This window comes from Peromyscus leucopus, chromosome 4, assembly GCF_004664715.2.
Source record: "Peromyscus leucopus breed LL Stock chromosome 4, UCI_PerLeu_2.1, whole genome shotgun sequence".
Classification (NCBI taxonomy): Eukaryota; Metazoa; Chordata; class Mammalia; order Rodentia; family Cricetidae; genus Peromyscus; species Peromyscus leucopus.
The window spans coordinates 8,133,259-8,156,072 of record NC_051066.1 but is presented as its reverse complement, the minus strand read 5'-3'; the positions used below and the strand labels follow the sequence as shown (position 1 = coordinate 8,156,072).

Genomic DNA, 22,814 nt, shown 5'->3' with positions numbered 1-22,814 from the left:
CACCCACCCGCGAGACGGCTCTCGTTCCAGCTGTATTCTCTGCACAGAGCCTGACTGTAGCCTCAATGCCCTCAACTCCCTTCACCCAGCTTCAGGTGGATGGCCAGATTCCTTCTCGGGACTCAGAACCTGGCCTTGTTCCCGCCTTAGCTCGGACATAGTCATCTTACTTGTGCAGTTCCCCTGGTTTTGGAACACACTGTCTAGTTTGTGCATTTTTCACGGTTTCTATGGTCCTCTGATCACTAAATTGTGAGTTCTATTGTGGCATGGATTTTGCCAACATCCCCAGGAGCCTGGCACATAGTAGGTGCTCAGTCAATATTAGCCCAATGTTAATGAGTGTGAGGAGCCAGGCACTTCCCCGATCCCTCTGTCCCCCAGAGTCCTCCTGGTTCCTTGCGTAGTGTTTGTGACCAGTGTGGTTTTGTTGTTGTTGTGGGGCTGGCTAAGACATGCCCATGTCTTATGTTGGTCACTTACAGTGTCCCCCGTCTCCAGCACAGCACCCCACACATGGCAGGACACCTGGGTTTCTGTAAGGCCTTTTATTTATTATTTTATTATTATTTTTTTAATCTCCTATAACTCAAGCTGTCCTTGAATTCACTGTGTGGCCAAGGCTGGCCTTGAGCTGCTGAGCCTCCTGCCTCCACCTTCCAAGGGGTGATACAGGCCTGGCTCACAGCTCTGGGAGGCTTTAACTGTTAACCCTGCTGCCTGATCCCTGGCCCCTGGTCCATGGTTTCCCTCTGAGCAGGAGGCTCAGGCCGGGATGGCCAGGTCTGAGCCGCTCTCTGTGGCCTTTCCTTGGTGTCCATTCTGAATTGATCCTCAAGGCTGGGACACCCTGCCCTCACCTCTAGACAGGTTCCTCCAGCACAGTGCCAGCTTCCAGGGTCCATGCCTGCTTACTTCCTGTAGCAAATGGGCCCTTCACAGCAGCAAGCTGGGACCTGGGTCTGGCCTGGGCTCCTGTCAGGGCAGAAGCAGAGGCTGTCTGAGGTTGGAGAGATATGGGAGAAGTGGGGTTGAATGTATCATTGCCCTGGCCAGTTTTTTTTTTTTGTTTGTTTGTTTGTTTTTAGCCTTCTGGACCCTTTTAGTGGGGAGAAAAAGACATTCTGTCTGTGGTTGCAACCCTGATGCTCAGGAGAGGATGGCTTCATTCTGCCATGGTCTTTCCAGACCTCAGGCTCCCACCACGGGTCTGGGTCGTTCATTCCTCCCTCTCCTGCTCTCTCCCTGAGAGCATTAATATGGTACCTAAGCTGGTTGTGAATCAGAGATCCTCCTGCCTCCACTTCTTAGGTAGCTGGGCTCCCAGGCCTCTGCCACCAAGACTGGCTCACAGAGGTTTTCACTGGCCCTCAGGGCCTTCTGAGAGCAGGACTTATTTCCGCCCCCCCCTCCCCCGCCCCCCAAGGGCTTATACTTTGGGGGAAACAAACCACACGGAACCTAGTGGGCCAAGTTTCCCTAAGCTGTTAAGGGGCCACGGACAGTGTTGGGCAGAAAGACAGGAAAGGTCTCAATTACGACGACATTTTGGGAGCGGGTCAGGGAAGCAAGGCTCTCCCTGAAGTCCTTTCCTAGGTGCCAACCTCTGACGTCCAGGTGTGAAACCCCACCAGCAGGCTCAGCTCTCCCTGCCCTCTCCAAGCATGCCTGACAACGGAGAAGGCCTAAACTGCCAGTACTCCTGGGCCGCCGGACAGTGTCCAGGCCCTTAGGAAAAGCGGGCTTGCCAGGCTGGTCTCCAGAAGCTCTGGCCCTTCTGCCTGGCCTCAGATGGTTCCCCACCCTTGCCTGGAGCCCGAGGTACTGAGGCTGCGCTCCCACCCAGGCCAGACCCCTTTTCGGTTGATGCCCCAGCCCTTTCTCAACCAGATCTTAGAGGTCACTTCCCCCAAGGCCTCATGTAAATGTTCCTACTGCAGCCCGTGCTAGCCTGCACTTCAAGACGCTCCCAGAGAGGCCTGTGGTCGCGCTTGTCCGGTTGGCCACCGTGTCCCCAGCGCCCAACACATCAAAGTGGAATGAATGAATGGTGCCGGCCAGGGACTTGGCCTCGTTCACGTCCGATTTTCCGGGCCCTCCCCGCCCACGCCGCCGCGGAGAGGGGGGGATGGATCCGCGGAGGGGGTGGCGCGGCGACCTCTCGGGCATCCCGGGAGAACCAACAGGAAAGGGGGCGCCTCCACGCAGGGTGCGCGCCCGGCGGGTGCTGGGAGGGAGGTGGCGCCGGGCGCTGAGTGGCGGCTCCGAGTCCACCCCTGGCGCGCCGGTGCGGGCGGGAGGCGGGGAGCGCAGGGGCGGCGGCGGCGCAGCGGCAGCGAGCATGTGCTGCGCAGCCCAGTAACCAGGGACGACCGCGGCTACCGAGCGCCGGCGGCTGCGGCGCCCAGCCCCGCGCAACTCCGCGCCGTGGCCGCCTGCACCGCCAAGGCCTGGCCCTCGCCGCCCGGTCCCCGAGGCCCCTGGAGCAGCCAGCCGCGGTCGCGCAGCCCGCCGGAGCCCCGCGCACGGGACGCGCGGGCACAGCCAGACAAAGGCGCGGCCCCGGCCCGGCCCAGTCCGGCCTGCCGGCCTCCGCGCGCCCCGGCCCGACCCAGCCGCTCCCGCTGGGCGCCCCAAGCGGGTCCGGCCCGGGGAGCGGGGGCCGCGGCCGCCGAGCATGGGGAAATCCAACAGCAAGTTGAAGCCTGAAGTTGTGGAGGAGCTGACCAGAAAAACCTACTGTGAGTGAGCCCCGATCCCCGACCCCCAGTCGAGCCACGACCTTCCCTCCGCCCTTCCCGGCCGCGCCCCTGCCCCGCACCTGGCCCATTGTTCTACCCGCGCCCCCGCCCCCGGCCCTGGCAGGATGTCGCCTGTCAGCGTGTGCTAGGGACCATCCCAGGTCCTCAGGGCATCCCCAGCCCACCCGCGGCCCCCCTCCAGTTCTAAGGGCCCCGACTGTGCCAGGGCAGAGGGGGGGTGGTCCCGGGAGGGGGCGCCCGGGCGTAGTATGGCTCTGCTGCTTGGAGCGGGGTGGGTGGGTGATTCATGCCTAATGATGATGCTGCGGCTCCTGCCGCTGCTAGGTTGGCCTGTCGCCCCCTCCCTGGCAAATGTGACTGTGTGTTGGGTAGGAGAGGGGTGGTGAGACTGGTAGAGCGCTCAGGCAGTGACGGCAGGGTCCAAGGGTCCTGGGCGCCCTCTTGTATGTATTCTCCGTGCCCTCTTTTCCTTGCTCCTGTCTGTTTGCCGCACCAGGAAATGGGTTTCTACAGCCGGATAAAGGAAGGTCTGTCCCATTCCACAGTCCTCTAGATCACTCCCAGGTGTGGCTTTCCACTTGCCCAACTTCACAGATCTCCTGTCTCTGCATCTCCAATGTCTCCTCACCAGGTGTCCCCCTCCTAGCAGCCTCTCCAGGGTGGCCCTGCTCACCTAGGGCTCACTGCCATAGGTCCTGCCCACCCTCTTTTACTTTGGGAAGCAGGAGATGGATGAGTGTGTGGAAAGGCCTCTGCCTCTGCCAGGCTGTTTGACTTGCAAGGCAGCAGTGGCCTGGTCTTGGGGTGGAAGCCCTGAAGTGGGTCCTCGGCAGCTTTGACTTAGCCATCTCTGCAGCACCCGGAAAGACAGGCAGTTGACTGGCAGCTGGGTGTAGATGGAGGCTCTAGTCCAGTGCATGGCCTCTGCTCTCCCCCACCCCCATATTGGTCTTCCGGGGGGCACTTTTGCAGGTCTTGGCCAACCCAGTGCCCTAGCCCCATGCTCCTCACTCTGCATAGACTTAGAACAAAGGGGACCTTACTGATTGGGCTCTCCTGGCCCCAGCCTGAGGAATTGGGGCATCGGGGAGGTCACATCCAGGAACTGCTCCTGGGGATGTGTCCCTCCCAGCCCAAGCCTCCCGCTCTCTCTTTCCAGAGTGGGTGGGTGGCCTTTTCTAGCTTGTTACTGTTTATGAGGTTGACTGGACCCTCCAAGGTGTGGCCCACGGTTGTTAGCAGTTAATCTGTGGGTGGGACACCCCGGGACCCCAGGGTCTGGGGAGGGCAGAGGGCTCCATGGACTTCTCCAGAAATGGCATGTGGTGTACCAGGCTGTCTCCATGGTAGGAAGGCTGGAGGCATGTGAAGTCAGTGTCCTGCTTATTGAGTGTGTCATGCACCATTAACTTCGTCCTTAACATGACTGTACACCAACAACTCGGCATATTCTAGGCTCTACAGCTGTTCACAGAGAGGAAACGGGTTGAGAGAAGCGAGGTGGCATACCTAGCCTGTCACAGCACTGGGAACGGCACCTGGGTATGTCCCTTCAGGGAGAGACCTCAGGCTTATAGCAAAGAGCCCTTCTGTGCTTCTCTTTCCCGTGCTGGTCCATGCTGGTCCATGCTGGTCCATGCTGGTCCATGCTGGTGGGGTCTGGATTCAAAAGACCCAGACGGGTCAAGATCCTTTGCCAGACCAATCTCTGCAGGGCTGCCCATCAACTTGAGGAGAATGGAGCCAGCAAAACTCGGTCAGGCTTGGGCTTGGTGGTACTCTGCTGAGCTTTTGTGATGTAGAGCAGTTTTGGTCAGGGCGCTTTTCCTCCACTAAGACCTTATTAGAGGTAGGGGGATTCACTTGCCTCTGAACTGTCTCCCTGTGGAAGCCAGCTCCCTCCAGGCAGGCCTTTGTGTGGCCAACAGCCACCTCTCCCAGTGTGGGCACGTCAGAGGTCTGCAGATCTTTGTGGAAGTAAACTCATCTCTTCAGGTAGAGCAGAGAGCGCCTGCAGCCTGTGGCAGGTCCCACTCGTACCTTTTCTTTCTCATGAGGTGTTAGCAATGTCTACTCCTTCTTCCGGGGGAATTCTGAGTAAGGAGATCAAGAGAAGCATCATCCAGGAAGGACTCCCAAATGTCACCATCTCCCGAAGAGTGTACAAAGTCCCTCGTACTTGGGCAGCTCTTCCCTTAGGTCTGGGCTGAGCTCTGGGATTGGATCCTTAAAAGTGTGACTCGTGAGGCCAGAGGGATGGCTCAGAGCAAGCATGAGGACCTGCGTTCACATCCAGTACCCACTTATGAAAGAGCCGGGTACGGCGCCTCATGTCTGCAGCTGGGAGGCAGACACAGAGGATCCTGGGAGCTCACTGGCCAGCCAGTCTAGCTGAAATGGTGAGCTCTGGGTTCATTGAGAGACACTGCCTCAAACAATAAGGTGGAGGGGTTAGGATTATAGTTTAGTGCTAAGAATGAGCACCGCTATTTCTTAAAGACCAGAGTTCGATTCCCAGCACCCATGTCTATGGCTCACAACTGTCTGTAATTCAAGCTCAGTGTAAGCCCAAGTCTCTGGTCTCTGTGGGCTCTGCACTCACATGCACAACCCCTCTCCACCACACATAATCAAAAAATAGAAACCTTTACAAGCGAAATAATGTGGAGAGCCATAGGAGAAGACACTAGCATTGACCTCCGGCCTCCGTCTGCATTCACAAGGGTAGAGTGCATCTACACACACACACACACACACACACACACACACACACACACACACACACACGAACCAACACGTGGAATGAGAGTGAGATAATCATGTATTGATTTTGGTTCTTGGTTCTGGGGAAACGAAGAACCATAGCTCTGACTGATGCCGTGGGTCTCTGACAGTCCTGTACCACTGGGGGCCCAGTGATCCCATCTGAGTCTATGCTGGGTACCATCCTGGGTGGTGTGGATCTACTACAGTTTGTGGTGTGTGTGTGGTGTGTGTGTGGTGTGTGTGTATGTGTGTGGTGTGTGTGTGTGTGTGTGTGGTGTGTGTGTGTGGTGTGTGTGTGTGTGGTGTGTGTGTGTGTGGTGTGTGTGTGTGTGGTGTGTGTGTGTGGTGTGTGTGTGTATGTGTGTGTGGTGCGTGTGTGTGTGTGGTGTGTGTGTGTGTGTGTAAGCAGGGGAAGCGCTGAAGGCTCCGTGAGGACTTGACAGTACATCTGACTTCAGCCTGCCTGAAGATGACCATATTTTCCACTAATGCCCTGGAACTTCCTGTGTTCTTCTGTGCAGAGAGATCATTTACCGACACAGTGTGTGCCACCTTCACTGCAGTTTCCTCCATCTCTACGGGCAGCAGGTTAGCAGAGGGGGAGAACCCTTCTGCCTCTGCCCCCGCCCCAGGCAGGACTCACAGACTGGCGTGACCAGCAGCAGGGGCTCTGGGCGGTCTGCCTCACTGTCTTTGAACTGATTGATAAGGCGGTGGCATCCTTGTATCAATCTGAGGGATATATCCTAGCTGAGCCTTGCTTTTCTCCCCTGCAAAATGGGTATGGTCTTGGTAGTAGGAAGTGAGCAGGGGTGTAAATGTGGCCAGTGGAGTAAGTAGCTGGTGGCTATTCCCAAACATGTCGCTATTGCTTTGAATGCATTATTATTCACACCCTCTTCTCCTCCTCCATTGCTGGGATGGAACCCAGGGCCTCACACACGATAATCAAGTGCTCTATCAATGAGCCCCAGCCTCAGCTTCGAGCTTCGTCATGGACCAGCCTTAAGTCTTTTGTTCATGGTTTCATCTCTGCAGACAGCTCTTCCTGAGGTCCCAGTCTGTGTGCCTAGCCAAAGCCACTCAGGATGGAGTGAGTTCTGAGCTATTTCCCCTGAGGCCCAGCAGGGTCCTGCTTTTACGTGGCAGCCTACCACCTCACTTGGTCATGATGGAACTGCTCCAGTCTGCCATTCACTGCGTGCCCTCTGTGCTGGGCACACGGATAAGAAGGAACGGGAGACACAGGTCCTGCCTCCAGTGGAAACTGGCCAGGTGGCACATGAATCCTTTGTTCTAGTCTCAGTGCCTGCCAGGGGCAGAGATGCCTTTATCTCCCATGGTCTCTCCCCGTCCCACACTAGCGCTGGCTCCTTCCCGTTCGGGAGTTGGGGGAGGAGAGGTCACTTCTTGTCACTTGGTCAGTTTCAGCTTGGCCTTGACCTTGCCCGCCAACCTTGAGCCTCTTCTGCTTCTTCCCGGATGTCCCGGCTGTTTCTAGCACATAGCGGATTAGGGAAGAGGGCATGGGTGTGCTCCATGGCTGTGCAGCAGTGGATGGACACCATGGGGCCTGGGGTGGAGCGTCTGGCTGGGGTCAGGCTGAGAGCGGCAGGGAGTTACAGCTGGACTCTTGGGTTTCTGGTTTGGGGCTGTCCAGGGACCCAGAGAAGTCTGCTGCATAGGATAAAGGGTGCTCTCTGCTCAGTTACCTCTACCCAACTCTTACCAGTCAGAGAGAAGCCTCCAGGGAGGCAGTCTCTGCCATACATCTTGGAACAAATTCCAGAACTGGAGTGATGGCTCCATGGGGATGTGGTGGGCAGGTCATCCCTGCCCAGGAGAGGGAAGGACCAGAGAAAGGGGTTTCTGTTGTCCCTGGCCACCTTCCCTCCTTCACTGAGGGTGGGACAAAGCAGCAGGAGAAACTTAGGTGAGACTCAGTGCTGAGGTGAGTACCTTAATAGGACAATGCAGCTCTGCGGAGAGCAGGCGAGGTCCCCACAGGCTCTGTGGCCTTGAGCTGGCCACATAGTTTTTTCAGGCCCCAGTGTATTTGCCTGTGACCCCTGTCTGCATGGCCGCATGGTTCCACAGCAAAAGACAATGCTTTGAGGGCCAGAAAGGGCATGGGGCCTCAAGGCAGCAGGGTCCCGGGGCAGGACTAGGGCTCAGTAACCTAAATATTGGGAGGTTCTAGCCATTTCCTGTGGTAGGAAGAGACCCTCCCTCCTTCTCTGGAAAATGGGCTTCATGGTAAGTTGAGGAGGAGTCGGGGTACATGGAGGAGATAGTGTGGTACCTGGTGTCCAGTGCTTCCCCGGGCAATCTCCAGTTACGGTTCTCCGCAGGCTCCGGGTGCATGCATCTGACTGGTCAGTGTAGGGTTTGGGCCATGAAACCTGGGCTCTTCCCTGTCCCTGTCACCCACTGCTCTATGTGACATGTGACTGGCTCCTCCTGTCCTCTCCCCAGACAGCTCTCCCAACCCCAGGTGTTTCTGCAGGTCCTTGTCCCGGCAGCCCATACCATCTCAGGATTGAGTGCCCCCTGCTCCAGGTCCAGGTTTGAGGCCCTTGTGGCACAGGCTGTGGGGACACTGGGGGTGAGTGGGTCTCACTAGAGTCACCCTCAGGTCATAGACAGGAACTTGGATATTTTCCAAGATGGGTGGGGAGTCGTGGAAGGGAGGTGACAGAGTTGGGGGGCACTGTGAGGTTAGGTTTGGAAAGAGCATTCTTGGCTATAGTCCAAAAAATGAAGGAGGCAGTAATAGGAACCAAGGGAGATCATGGCAACGAACTCGGGGTATCACTGGGGTGGTCTGACAGAGTCCAGGGGTACTTCAGAGGGGTGCTCAGAGGGACTCCATAGTCAGTCTTCACCATTCTATGGCTTTAGGGTTGTCTACTTTTAATTTCTAACTTTAATTTTTTTGTTAATTCCATTATTAATTTTGTGTGCCTATATGGTGTGTGTGTGTGTGTGTGTGTGTGTGTGTGTGTGTGTGTGTGTGTGTGTGTGTTTAGGTCAGAGGACAAATTGGGAGTCAGTTCCCTTTTTCCACCATGTGGGTTCTGGGATTGAACTCAGGTCTCTAGTCCAGGGAGAAGAGCTTTTACCCACTCAGCTCTCCCACTGGCCTAAATCAGTTTTGTTTGTTTGCTTGTTTTTAATGTTGCAACATATGCATGCAACATGTGTCTATTTAATCCTCTGTTACTAGACAGCTAAATTGCTTCTACCCCATGATAGAGCTGCCATGAATATTTCTGCTTTGAGTCTTTATACATGGGCTGGGGATGTGGCTCAGTTGTTAGAGTCCTTGCCTAGTGAACCTGCATGAACACACACATGCGTATGCATGCATGTAGGTGCACACATTCACCAGGGCCTTCAACCACATGGCCCCGAGAGTCTTCCAGATCAGATTCAGTTCTGTTTAACAGTAATGGAGGAGATGAACTTGAGACCGGAACTTCCTCTTTTCTTCCCCTGTGATTGGCAGCGATGGAGTCCAGCAGTGACAGCCAGTGCTGGTGAGGATGCAGCGAGGTGGCCCCCGCTCCCTCTGTTGCCGAAAAGGTGGTTAGAGCGCCCTTCTGGAAATCAAGTCAGCCAGTTTGAACCCAAAGCCTTTCAAGCCAGGTGTGGAGGCGCATGCTGTAATTCTAGAACACTCCAGAGATGGAAGGAGGGGAAGTGAGACTTCAGAGTCAGCCCAGAATGCACAGGGAGACTTTGTTCAAAAGAAAAAAAAAAAAAAAGCCTTTCAAAATGTACCATGGCTTTAACTCCATAATCTCATTTTGGATTGTTTATCTTTAAGGAGAGACTTGTACAAATATCCATCCATCCATCCATCCATCCATCCATCCACCCATCCACCCATCTTTGTGAGTTTTTGAGACAGTCTCATGTAGCTCAAGTTGGCCTAAAATTCACCATGTAGACAAGGATGTCCTTGAACTTCTAATCCTCCTGCCTCTCTCCCCAAAGGCTATGATTACAGCGAGCACCACCCTGCCCTGTTTATGTAGTGCTGGAGATGGAACCCAGGGGTTTGCACATGCTAATCAGACACTCTGCCAACAGAATTATGTGCCTGGTCCTCAAAGCCCTGATTTCTCAGTACCTCTCCAAAGTAAATGTGAGAGACCGCGGGCCCCGCACTCTTGCCAGGACACCTTCTTTGTGCCTGAGTGTGTTGGGGTTTGGTGGGTGTGTCTTTGCTGCTTCACCGAAGGCATCTGCTGTGCTTCGTTCTGAGAAGTTCTGTAAGGAAAAACCCAGTGTTAATCGAAAGGAGTGTTCTGTGCCTGTCACTGAAGGGGTGTGTGTGTGTGTGTGTGTGTGTGTGTGTGTGTGTGTGTGTGTGTGTATGCAGATATCTGCAGAGGCCAGAAGAGGGCATTGAATCCCTTAGAACTGAAGCTACAGCAATGTGAGCTGCCTGATATGGAAACTGGGAACCAAACCTGGGTCTTCTGCAAGGGTAATACATGCTCTTAGCCTCTGAGCCCTGTTCTGGGGTCTTAGCATCTCAGTATCCTCATCTGGGAGTTGAGATGACAACTCCCCAATAATGCAGGGGTGGTGGGGTTGGGTGTGTAGTGTTGGGTTTATCAGCTCTTCTTAGCCCCGCCCCCCCTTTGCTCACCAAGGATGGTGGAGAATCTAAAAGTAACATGCTAGAATCTGTGGTGGTGGTGAGAGACCCATATGATGCGTGTTCCTGTGGCCCAAACCATGTTCAATGCTCAGGAGCATTCATCATCCACTCCTCCTGGGAGCCCTGTGTGTCCCTCTCGAAGATAAAGACAGGGAAGCTTCGGGGTAGGGTTGGGACAGGACAAGAACTAACCTGTGGCTATAGTTTGGGCAGGTTTGAGCCTGGTCCCATCCAACCCTGGGGCTGAGTACTTAACACCCAGTCCATGTTAGTAGAAAGCTCCGAGAAGGCTCTGTGGGGGTGTGTGGGTTAAGCATGAGCATGTGTGGGCACCTGTGGGGCTGTGTGGGTTAAGTGTGAGCATGCGTGGGTGTCTGTGTGGGTGTTGCAGGCTGGATGGGGGCTGAGGGTCACATGTGCAAGCTCTGACTCACGTGTGCATATTCTGACAAGGTCATGCCGTGTGTCAGGAGTGGGTGAACCCTCTCAGTCTGTGCATGAATACACATCGTGTCTGGGTGTGTATGCTGGGGGGTAGCTCTTTGCAGGTTGTAAATGCAGATGGATCTGGGGGTGGTGGCTGGAGAGGGAGACCTCACATCGGCCATCTCAGCCAGTGGCTCTGGGACTGGGAAATATGGCTGCTTTTTCCTGGTCCTCATTGGGGTCTAGCTGCTGGTGGACATGAGGGAGTGACACTTGGATGAATGATATAAAGGGGACTGATGTATTAGGGAAGAGCTTGGTGTCAGGAGTATTGACAGGGAGCAGATGTCACATATTATAATGTCACATATTGTCCCCCTCTCCCCATGGCTGAGAATGAGGACTGATGCCCATTTTACAGAAAACGGGAAGGAAGGCAGGCTCAGGGGCATACCAAGGTCTTTTAGCCAGTTAGCATCAGTCTTGGGGCTCAGGCTAATCTCATCCCTGTGACCAAAACCAGGCCCTTTCCGTGATGATCTCTGAGCACAGGGTAGTGAGCGCCCGTCCCTGGAGTGTCAGACACTGGCAGAGTGTTCTGTATTGTGGGGTGGGTGTGAGGCCAGGCAGTGAGTAGGATGTCTTGCCTCCCGTGGATGTTTGAGCGACTTCTGCCTTGGCTCTGCAGGAAGGAGGCAGAGGTGAGGTCTCATGGGAGGGCGATCTTATCGGAAGTACTGGAGGTGTCTGGAGCGTGGTCAGGAGTGTGCAGGGACTGTTAATCACAGTCCCCACCCTCCCAACATCCCACCCCAAGGGAGGCAGATGAAGATCATGTACCTGGCTCTGGGATCTCATGGAGGCCCCCCAGCCTCTGATCTTGAGTGTAGTGTTCCCCATTTTCCAGCATCTGCACTACCCGTGTGTGTGTGTGTGTGTGTGTGTGTGTGTGTGTGTGTGTGTGTTGACGATGGGTGCATGTGTGTGGAGGCCAGAGGCTGTTGTCATGTATCTTCCACCTTATCTTTTGAGTCAGGATCTCTCACTGACCTGGGAGCTCGCTGATTGGTTAGGCTGCCTGGCCAGTGAGCTCCAGGGATCTGCGCTCTCCTCAACTATAGTTGAGATTCACCTTCCCAGCTCTTACGGTGCTGGCTCTCAGGTCCTCTAGCAGGCACTTGACTGACTGGGCTGTCTCCTCAGCCCCTTGTTCCTGCTTTTATGGCAGGTGGGGCTGGGAGATGAGATGTCCAAGGGTGAGATGGGGCCCAGAGTGCCCTTGAGTGATGCTCTACCCAGTGCTTGGCACAGCCTAGCTGCCTTAGGATGTGTCTTTGGATAAAGGAAGAGACCCAGTCCTCGTGGATGTGTGTGGATTCAGGGACACAGTGACATAGAGTCTCCAGTGACCGTCAGCTCCTTAAGGCTTTTATTAGAGCTGTACAGCTGCTATGGGGCAGGCAGAGGCAGGCAGAGGTAGGCAGGCAGAGGCAGGCAGAGGCAGGCAGAGGCAGGCAGAGGTAGGCACAGGCAGGCAGAAGCAGGCAGGCAGAGGCAGGCAGAGGCAGAGGCAGGCACAGGCAGAGGCAGGCAGAGGCAGGCACAGGCACAGGCAGGCAGAGGCAGGCAGGCACAGGCAGGCAGAGGCAGACACAGGCACAGGCAGGCAGAGGCAGACACAGGCACAGGCAGGCAGGCACAGGCAGGCACAGGCACAGGCAGGCAGAGGCAGGCACAGGCACAGGCAGGCAGAGGCAGACAGAGGCACAGGCAGAGGCAGGCACAGGCAGGCACAGGCAGGCAGGCAGAGGCAGACAGAGGCACAGGCACAGGCAGGCACAGGCAGGCAGAGGCAGGCACAGGCACAGGCAGAGGCAGGCACAGGCACAGGCAGAGGCAGGCACAGCCAGAGACAGGCACAGGCAGGCACAGGCAGACACAGGCACAGGCAGGCAGAGGCAGGCAGAGGCAGGCAGATATGGCTTCCATTGTCCCCATAAGCTTTCTAGACTTTTCTTTCTGGGCTTTTTCCTTTGATCCCACTTGGCCTGTACTGCTAGCCAGTGGTCCCTGGGAATTGCCGGGGGTGGGGGGCTGGGTGCAGCCAAGGCCTTGTATCTGGACACCCTTCTTAGAAGGTCTCTGCCGTCCTGTCTGTCCTTTTGTCTGTATGGTGTGATGTCATATATCTCAACTCTGGGCAGATCGATTATTCAGCTTTGCGGGTGGGGGGCTCTCCTGGTTTGAGGAGCACAGGTTGGGGGCCTGGGAAAGGGCTGGCTCTGACACGCCTGGCTTCCCACAGTGGCCCAGGAGCTGGCGGACTCAGAGCCCTGTGTTCTGGATTCCGGCGAGTGGAGGAATGTGACTCTGAGGAATGTTTAACCCGGGCAGAAATAGCACACTTTGCTTTCTTTATTTGGGGCTCCAGGTTTCAGCATAGGGTGCCACTGTTCTCTCACTCCAGCCTGGGGCCGCAGCTGCCCAGGTCCCCCACGGCTCTGGCCTTTTGGGGACAGTGGCCTCTTTTTCCAGTTTTCTTTTATTGTTTTTATTTTTTAACCAAGAGTTGCTGTGGGAACCAGAAAATGGTTCGGACTTGGAAGCACACACCAGGCCCTTACTTCCTCTGCCCCTCAGCCTGCTCTTCTCTGCATCTTGGGGAGGGAGGAGCATGGAGCCATGAAGTCTGCCTGCTGTCTGTTGTCAGGGATTCCCTCCCCCAAGGCCAGCTTCAAATCTTTCTCCCAATTCCTACTGGGGAAATCAGCTCAGCCCTTTCCTGCAGAGCCCAGGAGCAATCTGTGAAATGGGCAAAGTGTCTGAGCCCTGCCTAGAAGGGTGGATGTGAAGACCCTAGTGAGGGGCCTGCCTGCCACTCTCTCCTGCTGGGTCCTGGTGGCTTCACACATCCATGGAGGGAGCCACGCCCCTTGCAGGCACCATACAGTGTCGGTGGATGAACTTTGAACCGTGCTTCGGATGCTCAGAGGAGTAGGCCACCTCCCTTGACCCATCCTCAGCGCTCACAGCTGGCACCAAGGCCCAGCGGCCCTACCTGCCGGTGTCTATCTTGGATGGGGTGGTGACAGTGTGTTTAACTCTCCTGCACTTGGCTATGAGCCATGAGGCTGAAGGCGGTGCCCTTTGCAGGCTCAGGTCTGTCTGTCCTGCCCTGCCCCACAACACATTTGTGGAGATGAATAGAAAAGCCAAGTAAACAGCCCATGGATGGGCCAGGCTTCTTCCAATCCATCCTGATCCTGCCTCACTACCCTGACTTGCACTTGCTCCTTTCTCCTGGGACCCCTTCTGGGTCTGGGGGCTCCAGGGCTTTAGCAGATTAGGCCTAGCGGAGACCACAGTCCCCTGTGGCTGGGGAGACAGCCCCCCACTCATCCCTCCTTCCCGCCCTCCTGCACCTGCCTCTTGGTAGGAACTACAGCTCCCCTTCAGAGCAGGAGATGGGGCTATTTTTGGCACTGTGGGGGGAGGCAAATGCTTTCCTTCTGTTCAAAAATACATGGTGTGCACTGTGCAAACAGGGAGCTGGGCCTGCTCAAAGCCTGTGCTCCTGGGCACTGGGCCTCTTGCCATGGTCCCAGAACCCTCTGGGGCTCTGTAGCCCACACAGACAACCAGGCAGGGGCACTATTATCTTCTGACTGCTTGTCATGGGGCCCTTGCTGGGCTCAAGGGGAACATGATCTTAATTAAAACTAGCAGCAGCCATCAAAATATAGAGGCTCCTGCTTTAGGGGCTCTGGCTGGGATGCCTGTTTTCCTGCATTGGAGGAGCCGAGGGTGCCACTAACAGTGCCCTAGGGCATTCTGGGAAGGATGCCTTGCAACTCTGGAAGGAAGGCAGGGGACCCTGGGCCCAGGGGGAGGCCCAGCTGGCTGAAGGGTTCCTGGGACTGCCCCTTTATTTTTCATTTCCTGGTCGAGAAAGTGGCCTCAGTTTACCCTGTGGTGCTGACACAAGCTGGCATTGACAGTTGGTTCTCTGGCCTACATGTCACTCATAATCTGGTGAAGAAACGGAAGTGAGTCTGGTTTAAATGTCAAGACAAGCCGTTGGTGTAATGGGGACCTGCCTGGTCTCGGCACCCCGGGAAGGCTTAGGTGATGTCTCAGTTCAGCTCCTGTCTCGTGCATTCCTTTGCTGATGTGGGCAGCCCTGTGCAGGGGGGAGTAGGAGGCAGGGTAGAGGAGATTTGGACCAGAAGGTTTGTCTGTCAGTGGCTTCTGGTATGAAAGCATCGGGACTGGGCCACTCTGAGGGCCTGTAGCCAGGAGGAGGCAGACGCTGGTGGCTGGAGTTCTGTGCCGCGCCCACCAAATGCCGGGACGGAGACAAGCCCCGCTACATCTGCCTCTGAACTTTGCAGGTGTGCGTGTGTACACACATGGAGACCACAGCGCGGGCTGGGTGTTTTCTCAGTTGCTCCCTAACTTACTTACTTACTTACTTACTTACTTACTTACTTACTTACTTACTTACTTACTTATTTATTTATTTATTTATTTATTTATTTATTTATTTATGTGTTTCGAGACAGGGTTTCTCTGTTGTAGCTTTAAACTTTTCCTGGAACTCGCTTTGTAGACCAGGCTGGCCTTGAACTCACAGAGATCCGCCTGCCTCTGCCTCCCGAGTGTTGGGATTAAAGGCGTGCGCCACCACCGCCCGGCTAACTTATTTGTTGAGACGGGCTCTCCTTGAGCCTGGAGCTCACCGATTTGCTAGACTGGCCAGGGAGCCCCAAGGGCCCTTGAATCTTCTCCCCAGCATTGGGATTGTAGACACGCCCACCACACTTTTTACTGGGGGTCTGAAGCCTGGTCCTCATCCTTCGGGGCAAACACTTCGCCAATTGAGCCATCTCCCAAGCCTTCTTTTTCCCTTCCTTCCTTCTCTCCCTCCCTCCTTCCTTCCTTTCTTGTCAGCATCTCACGTAGCCCAGGTTGGCTTCAAACTCCCTGTGTAGCTGAGGATGACCTTGAACCTATGATCCTCGTGCCTCTGAAGTGCCGGGGACCTAATCCAGGACCTTGTGCATGCTAGGCCAGCACTCTGCGAACACCCCCAGTCTCCGGAGCTTCGGGTTCTTATCCACAGGAGGGACGGTGGCCTCTGCCCCGGGGAGGTGCCTGCTGAGCTTGGTGCACAGTGGCTAGGCCCCCCTCTCCCCCCATTGAGAAGCAGCTTCGGAAACAGGTTGTAAAGTAGCTGGGGATACTCTAGCCTAGGAGATAAGGGACCAGCAGATGCTGTGGTCAAGGTCACAGCCTGACTTCTGGTGCTACATGCTTCTACCTGTGCCTCTGTACCACTTTGACTGGTGGCTGACAGCAGCCACCCTCCTGCCCAGCCAGCTCAGGGTCCTCCAGTTCTCCAGCACTACAAGCTCGAGGTTGAGTCACTGGGGTGCCTCCTCTTTGGAGAGCAGGTCAGGGCCACGCCCCTACCCTGGCTCTTAAAGGGCCAGCTCCAGAAGCAGCGCTTGAGTACATTGTTTGCCTGGAACTGTGTATTCCAACCCTCCTGGCAAGATGCCTTGGAATTCATGCCCTAGAACTTTCCTGGGTCTCTGCTGGAGCTGGAGCTCAGGGGCTACAGATGGGTTTCTAGAGCAGAGTCACTGAGTCCTGGGCAGGAGGGGAGAAGCTGGCTGAGGGCAGGAGGAGCTGGCTGAGGGCGGGGCTGCTTCCCTCCCCAACAGTGTCTCTGCTAGTTTGGCTAGTTATATCTCCTGGGTGGGGGCTTTGCATCCTTCTTTGGGGGTGTGTGTCTCATTTCGCCCCTCTCCTCTGTTCTGCAATGGGAATCCCTCACCACCCTTCCCCCACTCCTTTGCTGGGCTTCTTTGCTCCATGGGTTGTGATTAGCAACCGTGACTGATCAGGCATGCCTGAACTGCGGATGGTGACTAGCCCGGTGTGTCCCCATCCCAGGACGGAGGGAAGGGATCAGCAAGGCATGAACTGAAGTGGAAAGGTGGGCTGTGGGACAGGAGGGAGGTGGCCTGTGGGAGGGATGGGGGTGCCCAGGTCCTGCCCACAGGACCTGCGTGCTGCCGCTTCCCCTGTGGCTTCTGCGACACATTAATTAACAACGGCAGCAGTTGCTAATGTTTCTGGACACGTGTCATGTTCTCTCGGCCTGGACAGCAGCAGCCTCCTGTGGCTAAGGCTTTGTTCCAGCAGCCGTGGCCACCTGAGGCACCTCCTGTGCCCTGTGAGGTTTGAGCTGGGCAGACAGCTGCTTCTGACAGAGCCCCTCCGCTGTCCTCTGCCTGTCAGAGGACTGCTCTGTGCTTCTGGGTAAACCTCCACACTGCCTTGTCCCCCACCCTCCAGGCCAGGGTGGAACCCTGCTCTGCCTGCTTCCCTCCGCTCCTCAACCCCACTCCCATCTCAGACAGTCCCATGTAGCCCAGGCTGGCCTCCTACTTGCTATATGGCTTGACCCAAGTGCGGGGATCACGGGCATGCACCGATTATGGTGGTGCCGTCTTACAGGGTGCTGGGACTGAACTCAGGGCTCTGTGCATGCTAGGCAGGCTCTCTACCAAGTGAGCTATGCCCCCACTTTCAGTTTGTCACTGTGGTCTTTCCTTTCTTATCACGTGGGTGACTAGACAGCTGTACTCAGGTCTGTCCTGGTTATATGAGGGGCTTGGAGGACAGAAGCCCATGGGGGTCACTGCTGTGCCTCCAAAGCCCAGTTCAGAGTCTGACCTGCTGTAATTGTTTGATAGATGAAGAACTGAAAAATCCCAAGTGTCTTAAGACCATTCTATCAGGGGGCTGGAGAGATGGTTCAGCAGTTAAGAGCACTGGCTGTTCTTCCAAAGGACCTGGGTTCAATTCCCAGCACCTACATGGCAGCTCACAGCTGTCTGTAACTCCAGTTCCAGGGGACACTACACCCATGACAAAACACCAATGAAAAATTTTTAAAAATATGTTAAAAAAAAAAAGACCATCCTATCAGGAAAGCATTACTACTCCCATTTTGCAGATGAGGAAACTGAGGTTCAGTTGCCCCAAAGTGACAAGTACAGAAAGAAGGACCAAGTTTAGTGAAAGGTCCCTCTGAGAGCTGAATACTGTCTTGGTGCCTCTTGGCATGACCAATAGCATAGGCAGTCTGGGAAGCACTGTGGGGCCGAGCTGTATGAAAGCTGAAGAAGTGACCCCCACCCCCAGTGGAAGTCTGCAGGAAACACCCCACACCGACATCTTCCTGAGGGGCACAGACGGTGGCGTTCATCCCCTAGAGGATCTCTTCTCTTGCAAGGTTCCCAGTCTGGTAGTGGAGAAGGCTTGGACCGGGGCCAGTTCCTGGGGCCACGTTTGTGTTGCTCATGTGTGTGTACATTGTGTGTGTACATTGTGTGTGCTTGTTCCGAAGAGAGAAGGACGGCGGGGGACATCGCAGCAAGTACTCTGGCTACTGAGCACCTTCTGTGGGAACCTGTGTACTAAGCACCCACTGCATACCACCCAGTACTGTCCACCACCAGACACGGGCACGCATGCCTGCTTGTTGGAGCTTGCAGCAATCTGGAAGGCTAGGACTGGACATTCAGCAGCGGCAGAGCCATTTTTCAGACTCCCTCCCCAAGGCCGTGGCCGTTGGCATTTCTGCCTGTCTTTTTCTCACGTGTGCAGCTGGGGTAGGTTTTTAACTCCCTGTTTCCAGAAAGAAAAGCCGAGACTGGGAGAAGTTAGTGGGTGTGTTCACTGTTATACCGATGGACGTGGTCAAGACTGGACCTGAACTTGGGTTAGTCAGTGCAAGCAGCTGGACCAGCAGAAGCTGAGGGCCTTTGCTATACTGGAGAGTCCGTCTGGGCCAGGGATTTAGTACCCTATGAGCGGGAGCAGGTTCTGCATTACTGTTTTGGAAGTCATCACCTTTGAACAGTGACAAGAGACTACTATGGAAAATTCCACACCAGACCTCATGGGACGGGTTGCAGCAAAAACTTGGTTGCCCTAAAAATCCCGCACAAAACCACCCTCGGGTGGCATACAGAAGATGGTTATTGGGTTTTGATCTGAGGCCTCTCCCCGGGGATGTCTCATTATGAATATGCAAATTACCCCCTAATACAGAATAACCTCTAGATATATGGAACTTTCTGGGGGGTGGGGATTTCAAGACAGAGTTTCTCTGTGTAACAGTCCAGGCTGTCATGGAACTCGATTTGTGGACCAGGCTGGCCTTGAACTCACAGAGATCTGCCTGCCTCTGCTTCCCAAGTGCTGCTGGGATCAAAGGCGTGCACCACTGCCGCCCAGCAATATGTGGAACTTTTGATAAGGAATCCTAAACTCTGTGAGAGCTGGATCACATGTAAAGGAATCAGCTCCCAGCATGCACTTGGGGGAATGTGTCAAACACTTACCTTCTCCAGTATGTTCTGGGGTTCCATAGACCCTGCTACTGGTTCCACCTCCACTGCAGATGAATTTGGGCAGGTAGCTTCACCTTTGGGTGAAAGCATCAAGCTCTTTGCCTGACAGCATGATTCCAGTGTGTGCTAGCCTGGCATGCTGGGAGCTCCTCTTGGCTACTTCTTCTTACACCACTGCTGGAATCCACAAGGCAAAGTGCATCTTTCTGTAATTTGACTTCAGTTGGGGGGGAAGTTTGTTTGGCTGACATAGAGATTATTAAAATCACTATGGTTTATGATCTTGTTTCTGGAGTGAAATAAAATCCACAAATGATAGGGCAGATAGTAACATTTATAGACATATTTGAGCCAGAATACAAACTTTGAATCAACACTTGCCGTTTGTGTGTGTGTGTGTGTGTGTGTGTGTGTGTGTGTGTGTGTGTGTGCATACACATGTTGTGGTCAATAATCAGGTCTCTTTCTCAGCTCCTCTTCACTTCACTTTTTGAGACCAGGTCTCTCAATGAACCTGGAGCTCACTGATTGGCTAGACTGGCTGGCCAATGAGCTTCAAGGATCCTCCTCCCCGCCCCCCCTCCCCAGCGCTGGGATTTCATGCACTCTCTGTCACACCCAGTGACAGATCCTGGGGATCTGAACTCAGGCACCCGTCCGAGCCGTCTCTATCCCTCAAACCTTGCTTTTGATGGCTGCTTGGAGTCTCTCACCTCCAGAGTACCACCAGCCCTCTCTCCTCAGGGAGTCTGTGGGGAGCACCGTGAGGGACCCTTCAGTGCATGGCCCTCCTCCAGGGGGAAGCACTCTCCTGAACACTGCTATCCCTTCATCGGAGGCGGAACTGAGGCTCAGCATGGGGGTTGAGCCTGATGACTGGCTCTTCCAAGAAGGGCTGCTGTGGTGATGGCAAGCGCCCGCCCGTGTGCCCTGCTGGACAGTACCCCAAAGCCTCACCCCCCCCCATTGCCACACAGCAGGTGCTCTCACCAGCCTGGGGGCTCACCAGGCTCTCCTTGGGTGTGACCACCCCAGGCTGAGGCCTTTGAGCCCGGGCATAGGACACAGGTTGCTGGGCCTCTGATTTGCTATGCCCTGCCACTGTGTATGATTTTGGTGGCATGTGTTGCCTCTCTGGAGCCTCAGGGTTTTCTTACTCACAGTGGACTGTCAGTGAGGTCTTTCAACACGGGGCGGATGCAGCCCCTGAGCTCAGCCAATGGGAACAGCTGGGGCTCAGGAGATCCGAGGGACTAGGAGGGAAATGGGATTGAACTTGAGATTTGAATGGCTCTGAGCTGTCTCGCATCTGGGCTCCCTCTAGGGCCCGGCTCCTCTCCTTGACAGCAGCCGGAAGCTGTCTGCTTTAGTGTGTGCTAACACCGTGGCTTGGCTCTGCCAGCTGCATCTCCCACCTCCACTCAGCAGGCAATGAGAGCCTCACTGTTTTATCCTGGCACCACCACTTGTCACCAGAGTAATGACAGCAAGGTCCCTGTGTCCAGGGCTGGGCTGTTTGCCACGTCTGTTTTCCTGTTGGCTCCGTCAGCAGCCCTATGCCAAGAGGAAGCAAGGCTCAGAGTGGCATGCATGTGCGGCGTCGACTGGGGTCTTAGCATGACCAGGTAGCTGTGCCTCTATCTGAACCAAGGCCGTTCGGGGGAGAGAGTGTGGAGTCCTGTGCTGTGAGCTCGGGGGTGGGGGTGGGGGTGGGGCGTCAGGGAGCAAAGCTGGTCCAGTCCAGCCTTAAGGTGCCTTCGAGGCTGAGAGACCTTGTACTCAACATCGCTGAAACAAGGCTTTGTGTGTTGCCCTAGTCTCCACACACAGAAACCAGGCTGCGGGGGGATGTGGGGGAAGAGATGGGAGGCTGGGTGCCAGGGGGAGAAGCCTGGCCAGGAGTGTTTGAGTCTGATTAGCCTTGGGAGCTTAAACATCGGGTGAGATTCTGCTTATGAGTGAGGTGGCTTTGCCACAGCCTGTGACTCCCGTCCATGTGGGGCTCAGATGCAGCCCGGGTGAAGGGCCACCCAAAGAGCAGTCTCTACCAGTTGCCATAGCATCTCTGTGGGCAGAGTGGGGGAGGGTAAGAGCTGTTGCCCAGAGGGTGGGGTGTGGGGGAGGCAGGCAGGGCCTGGATGTCTTTCCTGTTGATTTGTGGTGTGCCCAGCCCTGAGCCGCCCAGCTGGGCTGGCACAGCTAACATGGGTAGAAATAGCGCCTGCCAGCTGGAGGCTGGGCTGTTACCATCCTGCTCCAGGAGGGGCCTGGAGAGGGCTGATCCAGGAGTCCTGCTCTCTGTGTCGTGTTGAGGGAGGGCCCAGGGGTTCTGGGCAGGGTCAGTCTCTGTCTGGGCAGGGTCAGTCTCTGACCTCTTTTGGGGAAGAGCAGCGGGCAGGGCAGGAGCTGTTTCTCTCTCCCGGCAGCGGCGTGGGGTAATCACAGTAGCTGGGCCGGCTCGGTGCCAGGTCCTCGGCAAGTGCTGTCATGTTATCTCTGTCTGCTCGGAGCCGTGATTCCACATGCCGGAGCCAGAGCCAGGCAGGGTCCCCACACGCCGGAGTTAGGCCCACCTTCCGGTCCCCGTGTGGCCCTCTGCCCCTCTCAGGACATGAAGCTGTTGTCCTGTCCATTTTCCTTTGCTGGGAAGTGCTCTTCCTGGACCCTGCTGACTTGCCTGGGTTGGTCATCTTGTGGCTGGGATCTGGGGACTCTGGAGCCTTTCCCTGGGATTGCGGGGAAGCCCCAGGACTAAGATTATGCGTTGAGTTAGAAGCCTGGGTGGGTTGCCAGGACCTCCACTCTGTCGCCCAGCACAGGGAGCTGGAGAGCCAGCCGGTGGTTCACTAGTGGGGCACAAGCAGTTTAACCCGCTCACCCAAGCTGCCTCACTTTCTTGGGGAAATGAGAACCAGAGAGGATGAGTGACTAGGTTCTGGGGGAGTCACCTGGGGACCCCTTGAGGGAATGGGGGTCTGGTGTGTAGTAGGGTGGAAGGGGTACAGATGTAGCTGAGTGTAGCAGAGTAGAAGAAATGTGTCCCCTTTCTCTGAGGAAGTTGTCATTACCACTAACCCGGGTTGCCTTCTGCTGCTGTGATCAAAAGCGATCTGGGGAGGGAAGGATTTATTTTACCTTACAGCTTACAGCCACTCTACAGGACAGGAACTCCAGGAAGGCAGGAACCCAGAGGCAGGGGCTGCAGAGGCCATGGAGGGGTGCTGCTTACTGGCTTGCTCCCCATGGCTTGCTCAGCCTGCTTTCTTATAGAACCCAGGACCACCTGCCCAGGGATGGCTCCACCCCCAGTGGGCGGGGCCCTCCCACCTCAGTCATTAATCAAGAAAGTGCCCCACAGACTTGTTTACAGCTCCAATGGTGCCATTTGAGGTTCCTTCTTCTCAGATGACCCTAATTTATGTCAAGTTGACAAAAAACTAACCAGAATAGACACCCAGAGGAGCAGTGTTGCAGAGACCTCCGTGCTGAGCGGACGGCAGGGGAAGGACTCCTCTGTGCTGTGAAGAACTGACTCACTCAGTAAGGGTAAGGGAGGGGGCAGGCTGGACCTGAGAGGACCTGACCGTGGCAGGGGTGTTTGCAGCCAGGGCAGTCAATAGCAGAGAGAGAGGGAGTGAGGGACTGAGCTGGATGGGGAGGGGTGTAGGGCCCAGATTGACCCTTTAGAGTTCGCGAGGGTGTTTGGAAAGTGCTCCGGCACTTGAGCACAGGAAGGCCGGCTGCTCTTCTGGAAGGAGA

The 22,814-nt window shown here is 55.5% G+C and overlaps 1 protein-coding gene across 1 annotated transcript in view; it reads left to right on the top strand.

Moving 5' to 3' along the window:
* The first annotated feature begins 2,570 nt into the window (after positions 1 to 2,570).
* The window catches only part of Ncs1 (neuronal calcium sensor 1), a 52,968-nt gene continuing 32,724 nt past the window's right edge, over positions 2,571 to 22,814 (top strand). The window contains exon 1 of the mRNA XM_028884654.2: positions 2,571 to 2,741. Within this exon, the coding sequence (XP_028740487.1) occupies positions 2,678 to 2,741 (64 nt within the window). The 5' untranslated portion in view covers positions 2,571 to 2,677. The remainder of the gene's footprint in view (positions 2,742 to 22,814) is intronic.